The 7,747-nt window shown below is 41.6% G+C and overlaps 1 protein-coding gene across 1 annotated transcript; it reads left to right on the top strand.

Annotated features, from left to right (window-relative positions):
- The first annotated feature begins 1,145 nt into the window (after positions 1-1,145).
- Positions 1,146-7,397, top strand: LOC127160488 (protein NYNRIN). Its single transcript, XM_051103131.1, has 2 exons — positions 1,146-1,536; positions 4,112-7,397. The coding sequence occupies exon 2, from the start codon at positions 4,125-4,127 to the stop codon at positions 7,395-7,397; it is 3,273 nt and encodes a 1,090-aa protein (XP_050959088.1). The 5' UTR covers positions 1,146-1,536; positions 4,112-4,124.
- Positions 7,398-7,747: the final 350 nt, after the last annotated feature.

The raw sequence follows: 7,747 nt of genomic DNA, 5'->3' as shown, positions 1-7,747 counted from the left end.
TGTGAATTTGTTGAGAACATACTCAATTTATTTGTAGTTTTGAAGTTTTGAAGAAGGAAGAAGAAAGGACCACAACACGTAGCCTATACATGTTAGCATTTTTTTCATATTGTATAAAATATGTACGGTTAATGAAATAGGCTTTCATGTACAGTAAGTGGACTTCATGTAGAACAAGCCTTAAACAAATTTCAGTCTGCAAGAAATAGTAAAAGGTAAAGTTTAACTAAAATAAATACTCCACTTTAGGGTACGGTGTCCCATGAGCATCGATCCTTTTTGTCTTTTGTCATATTTTTTTTTTCCTTTAAATCACTTTGCCTGTCTTAGTGGCAACTGCATACTTTTCTCCTTCCCTAAATCTGTTTAAAACTACATACACAAAAATGGTAACACTTAAGGACTTAAAGACAAAAATGTCCCGACTGAAAACCCATTAAAACTTCAATTTTTAATCAAGGTTAGTTTAACTAATATGATGCAGTCTCTGCAGGTTTTCTTTATGTTGGCAAAGCTTCAAAATCAATAGTTTTACTATTCTTTACTACATAGCATACTTCTCTCAGGTTTGGCCTATAAAGCAAATGTTTAACGTTTTCTGCCTCTATTATATCATAGCGTCATCCAAATAAATTATGCAGCTATAATTTTGTGGATGTGTTTGTATGGATGTCAGAGTGTGGTTTGTATGTGTGTATTAAATTGTGTGGGTAATACAAATTATAGAAATAATAGCCTACTGTAATGCAAACAAGTAATCCTGATGCTGTGTGTACCAGTGAAGATTTGTTGGCATCTAATGGCTTAAAACTTACTGAAAGCTCTCTCTTTTTTTTTTTTTGAGGTATCAACCTTACATTTTAGAAGACAATTTGATTAGATTCATGGCTTTTAGCACATCACAATAAGCACATCACATTCATGCTGGTGATTTCTGGCCATGTTTGCTGAGAAGACTGTGACTGTGAAAAGGCAAGAGGTTTCCAGTGGGGCAGTATCAATCTTTACTGCCAAAATTATACTACCCTCTGCAGCTCCACTGTACAGGATACATTTCAGGCTGTGAATTGTGTTGGTAATAAGATTGCGAATAAATATATTCACAATATATTAAATATTGTTGACCTCCTGTGCCCTTCTCATACTAACCTGAAAAGTAGACATGACATAAGTCTAGCCTAGAGACTCATAGGACATGATGTACTGTTGTTTCCTGAAGGGTGTGATGTTTGATTTCACTTCTTCATATTTACCATATAAAATGTTGGTGTCTTCCTTTAATAAATGCCTTTGAGTGAATTACACCTTTTTGTGTGTGGTTATCTCAATGGTCCAGGATCCTGACTCTGTGCTCCATCGCTCAACTAAAATCGAATCTCGGCAGTTAATCAAGTTAGATATTAAATTCTAACAGTTGGGGGCTCGTCCGCGAAGGGGGGGAAAATTATTTCCCTAATCTCCCTACGAACCGGGAACACTGTCCCGAGATCGAGTGGGAAAGACGCGCCGGGGATCAGGAAGCCTACGATAAAGGGGGTAAGTGTTTTTTGATATTTCTTAAAGGAAATACAGCGCTTGCCCCTTGTAGGTTCCTAGTTTTGAGTAATCACTAGTCGTTAGTGGAACTTTGGTTCCATTGTTGTATCACTTCGGCTGGCAACAGTAATTTTAAGCTAATTATTAACGTGGGTGATTAGGAAATCACTAGTCGCTAGTGGAATTCGGTTCCATTGTTGTATCACTTCGGCTGGCAACAGTAATTTTAAGCTAATTATTAACGTGGGTGATTAGGAAATCACTAGTCGTTAGTGGAAATTCGGTTCCATTGTTGTAACACTTCGGCTGGCAACAGTAGTTACGTGGTAACTATTAGCGTGGTGAGTGATTTGGATATACGGTACTGATCACACCGTATTTTTGGATCACGGCTGCGTAAATTATTTCGCGGGTAGAACAAAATAAGGAAACTATTAATAATCACATATTTGTGAATTTTTTTTTCCAATTGTTACTGCATGTTGATATATTGTGACAAAAAGAAGGTGCTTTAGGGGCGACCCGAATGCGGTTCGGCGGGAGCTGAACGGTTTGGCAAAAGCCCAAAAGAAATAGGGAAGCACCCAAACAAAAGAAGGTGATTTAGCGGCGATCAGGACGTAAAGTCTTGTGTAAGCCGAAATATAGGACCATCACCCAAAGTCACAATACGATACATGTACTACAATTGAGGTTGAGCCATAAAGTGCAGAGAATTTGTGTTTACTAACTGCTAATACTAACTCCTAAAAAGTGGAAGATGGGGGGTTCGGTATCGAGACCGCTACCGGGGGAAACGCCAGTTGATTTTATGTACAGAAATAATCAGGGAATTTATACAGAACCATATGTCAGTAATATGGCAGGATGGTCAGAAAAAATGAAACCGCAAATTGAAATACCGTATCCACGAGAGGGTTCGTTCACAGACGAGGGCATGCGGTTGGCTAAAAGTCTAGTCAAAGAGGGCTGGGGCGATCCTAATTGGGATTACAACTATATGAATAAGAGTTATGGTATATGGAAAGAGATGAAAAAAGTTTGGGACCAGGGCCCAGAGAAAAAACAAGTGGCTGCTTATGTGGCAAGACAAAAAACCCCACCCTACTGCACGCCTAAAATTACAGCACCGTCTGCACCTAAATTTAAAATGACAGAGATGAACACAGAAACTGCAAAATCTGCTAAAGTTAACAATGAAATGGAAGTGTTCAATGAGAGATCCAACGGTGCAATGGTATGGCTAAGATCTGGTAACGGCATAGCAGTTAAGCCTATAAAAATGGCAGATATGGAGGCAATATGCAAAAGTTTGCCTTCTCCTCAGAACCCCAGCAAATTTGTGACTATTCTGCAAACGCATACAAGGTATGCTCACTTTACTGGTGCAGATTACAGGGCGGTTCTGGCGAGAACGCTAGAGGCAGATGTCACTGAATCAATGTTGATTACTGAATGTCCAACATTATCCTATGAGAATGATAAAATATCGGGCACAGCTACAGCTGGTAGCCCTCATGAGTTTTTTTGGGAGAAGTCTGAAAATCATGACACGTTCTTTAAAGAACTGAGAATTTTTCTAGATAAACGAATGGGTAACAGACAAGATCTATCATTTGCTGCAAATACAAAGCAGAAACCTAAAGAATCAGCTTCTGATTTCTACCTACGGTTTAAAAAGCCTGGGTAGAGGAGTCTAAACTCCCACTGAGTGCTGAAATGCGAGCTTTGTTTATTAATACATTCTTGAACAACATGCAATGCAAGCAAGCTCAACTAATCAGAATTACAACTACAAATCTGTTTGACACATGGAGATAGATGCTTTAGGGAAGCGAGTTAGGGAACTAGATTCCTCTGGAGGGTTTGTAGCTAAAACTGAGGCTGCGATGTTTACAGGCCAGGAAGTGAAAGGGATTCGGTATGGCCAGGGAGTAGAAGTGAAACCACGATTGGTCCAACCAAAAAACACCAGAATGGTGTGCTATTTATGTGGCCGACCCGGGCACGTACAGCGCTTCTGTCGGTCAGAAGGTCAAAGAGAAAGAGGTTGGATAAAGAGGAAGTTCCAAATGAGACAGCCACAGCCACAGCCACAGCAAGGTAGAGACAGGCCACAGCAGAGAGGCTTAACATCAGCCCAATACCCAACTACATGGGATAATAAACAACAATAGGGATGCCTACAGAGTGATGTCAGTTCCGATTTATCTATGATGACCCTTACATTTTCAAATCATGGTGAAGAATTACCATATTTTACAATAATGGTGCATGGTCAACCACAAATTTTCCTTTTTGATACAGGGGCAGATAGGTCCTCAATGACCTCTGCACATTATGAGGGTCCCATTTCTAATCAAATAGTTAACTCTGTGGGAATTTCAGGAACTGACATTGCATGTCCTGTAACGCCCCCTTTGGAAGTAAGAGCTCCTGGATGCAAGCCATTTTTTCACAAATTCACAATCATACCAGGAGCTCCACTAAATTTACTGGGAAGAGATATAATGCACAAATTGAATATGGATATTAAATTTACTGATAATCATGTTGTGTTTTCTTTCCTATCAAGCTTACAGGCCTCAATGAATCCTTTGCCTACATGGGAAGAACCCAGTGACCCACAACCAGCTGAATCCAAGGCTGACATACCACCAATGGTAGAGACCATGATTGATCCATCATTATGGTCACAATATAAAGATGAAACAGGTTTTATTGACATGGAACCGTATAAAGCAAAGCTTAAAACTAAACAGCCAGTCTACATTAAGCAATATCCTTTGTCTAAAGACAAGGAACTTGGTATTAAACCATTGATTGACAATTTTGTCCAGCAGGGTGTCCTCGTGCCGACTCATTCGCCATACAACACACCAATTAATCCGGTGGTAAAAGCTGATGGAAAAACATGGCGTCTGACTCAAGATTTGAGGGCCATAAACAAATTGATAATGCCATTAGCACCAATTGTGCCTGATGTTCCAATTGTTATCAATTCTATACCATGTACGCATAATTATTTTACGGTCATTGATTTGTGTGCAGCTTTCTTCTCTGTACCTGTGCATCCAGAGACGCAGCCGATTCTAGCATTCACTTTCCAAAATGCACAATATACGTGGACACGCCTTGCTCAGGGCTATGTGGACTCCCCCGCAGTCTTCTCGGCGGCTGTTCAAAGGACACTGGCCAAAATGACTGACCTGCCTTCCACAGTCTGTGTCCTCCAGTACGCAGATGACCTGATCATTTCTTCGGAAACGCGTGAGGACTGTGAGAAAGCCTCCATCATCGTCTGCAACGTCCTTGCACAAGCTGGGTTTAAAGCCTCGAAAGAAAAGCTCCAGTGGGTCCAGCCTAAGGTAACATACCTGGGACACATAATAATGCCAGGTTTGCGAGCAATTTCTACTGACAGGGTCCAGATGATCAGGAAGATGAAGTCCCCACAAACTGTGCAGCAGCTTCAAAGCTTTTTGGGACTCGTGAACTATTGTAGATCCTGGATACCTGACTGTGCGATACATGACAAGTATCTGAGAAGTCTAATCGACCGCAAAGCTCCACCTAAAACGCTGTTGAACTGGACTGATGAGGCAGAAATGCACTTCGCGGCATTGAAGAAGGCCATCACCACGGCTCCTAGCCTCGGTCTCCCCAGTTTTGAAAAGGAGTTCCATTTGCATGTCCGGGAGACGGAGGGGGTGGCCATGGGTGTCCTGCTGCAACAGCATGGTTCCACCTACAGACCTGTAGCTTACCTGTCTAAAAAATTGGATAATGTAGCTGCAGGCATGCCAGCATGTCTTTGTGCTGTGTCAGCGGCTGCTATAGTGGTGCAGATGGCTGAGAAGATTGTTCTGTCGCATCCAATGATTGTATATACTTCACATCAGGTGGGAGCAATCCTACACAATATGCAGACGCAACACATGACAGCGCAACGACGCTCAGGCTACGAGGCAATCCTGCTGGCCACAAAAAACCTCACCATTCAGCCAACATCATCAATTAATCCTGCTTTATTAGGGGTTCTTGGAATGGCTGACATGATAGATGGTAATGAAAGTCATGATTGTATCATTGAATTAACTTCCTCATGTTCTTCCAGGGCCGATCTCTTGGATTCGCCCCTGGATGGGGGGGAGCACATATATGTTGATGGATCATGTTCAAAACCTTTTGATGGTGTCTACCTTTGTGGGTATGCTGTGGTGTCAGAAACTGGGGAAACAATAGAAGCTTATGCCTTAGACTATAATTCAGCGCAAGCTGCAGAATTGGTAGCGTTAATAAGAGCATGTAAGCTGATGGAGGGAAAACGGGTAACAATTTATACTGATTCAAAGTATGCATGGGGGGTAGTGCATCACTTTGCCAGGACATGGGAAGCTAGGAATTTTAAGACAGCAGATGGTAAACCAATAGCGCATTCAAACCTAATAGGACAGTTAACTGAAGCAGTACAGCTACCTGCCGAAGTGGCCATTGTAAAAGTGAAAGGTCACGCAGCAGGGGATGATGAACAAGCTGTAGGAAATAGAAAAGCAGATGAGGCTGCAAAGCAAGCGGCAAAAGCCCAGATTAAACCTCCATTTGATATGGGTAACAAAAGTCAGGTAACTATGTCTGTGCACATAACTAATGTACCTGAAATTGACATTAAGATTCTGCAAAGTCAACCAACACAAACTGACTTAGAACATTGGAGTAAACACGGGTGTGCCCCAGACAAAGATGGTATTGTGAGAGATGAAAAGGGAAGAATAGCACTCCCAAAGTTAGGATTGGTAATCCTCATTAGGCATTACCATGGTTTGTCGCATACAAGCTGTGCAAAAGTAGTACAAGTAATAAATCGTTTGTACTGCATCGCAGATGTACATAAAACAGCCAAGCTCATTCTAGACTCGTGTCTTACGTGTGCTAAGGTAAATCCGCACAGGCCAATTAAACATGAAGCATTACTACACCCAGAAGCACCTTTTCAGCATGTACAGGTCGATTTTACACATATGCCACCAATAGGTAATTTAAAGTACCTTCTGGTTATAGTAGACCGATTTTCAAAGTGGCCAGAAGCGTTCCCATGTGCAAAAGAGGACGCTAAGACCGTGGTCAAAATTCTAACTAAAGAGATAATTCCCAGATTTGGTATACCTACTACAATTGAGAGTGACAATGGGACGCCATTTGCGTCCAGGGTAACGCAGTTTTTGGCCAAATCATTGTCCATCGATTGGCATTTCTCCATACCGTACCATCCGCAATCATGTTCAAACGTGGAACGTTTAAACAAAACCATTAAGGGACGACTGACAAAAGCCGTCCTGGAAACGGGGAAAAAATGGGTAGATTTGCTACCAGCAGTGTTAACAGAAATAAGAATGACTCCATCTTCCACCACTAAACTGTCACCATTTGAAATACTAATGGGTAGGCCTTTCCCGACCCCATGGGTCAAAGGCCGCGCAGGCATTGCTTCCTTAGGAGACCTGGAGGTGATACAGGAGGACTACGTGACTTCCCTAATAGAAAAGCTTAACTCTATATGTGCTGATGTTTCTTTGTGTCTCCCTCTCCCCTCAGAAAAACCTACTCATCCTTTTGTTCCAGGCCAGAGTGTGCTGATCAAAAGTCTGAAGCCGACGAGGATAGGAGAGCCGAAGTATCTTGGACCAGCCACTGTGATTGCAGTAACCAGGACGGGAGTTCTGACGGACTACCAGCCACAGTGGATACACGCCTCAAGAGTAAAGCAGTATTCTACAGGAGAGCAGGAAAGCTCCAATTTAAAATTGAATCCTGGAAAAGGGAAAAACACTGATTCACCTTTAATGAGGTTTACAGGCTAGAAGGTAGATGAAAAACAGTGCTAACACTGATTAAAATTGATGGATTATCTGAGAGTTTCACGCAGTGAATTCTACTATTCTTGCATTTGATGAACTTATTGTTCAATTGACCAAAAGTCTTGGAGGGTACAGATCCACGATTTCAAGTGAGCATAGTCGATAAGATTGTTTGGGACAAGAAGATTATGTGCTTGTTAAACAACTATATACAATGTTAAGTTCACTGATGCTGGGTTATATTATTGTGCATGGGCTAGATGGGATGCCCAGATTAATGTAATCCATCCAGAACCCGACCTGAAAATACAGTAATGAAGGGACTTTTTCCAAATTTAATACGCCAATGTTTC

This window comes from Labeo rohita, unplaced genomic scaffold (assembly GCF_022985175.1).
Source record: "Labeo rohita strain BAU-BD-2019 unplaced genomic scaffold, IGBB_LRoh.1.0 scaffold_363, whole genome shotgun sequence".
NCBI lineage: Eukaryota > Metazoa > Chordata > Actinopteri > Cypriniformes > Cyprinidae > Labeo > Labeo rohita.
Note: the sequence above shows the minus strand (reverse complement) of the source record. Positions and strands in the feature narration are given on the sequence as shown.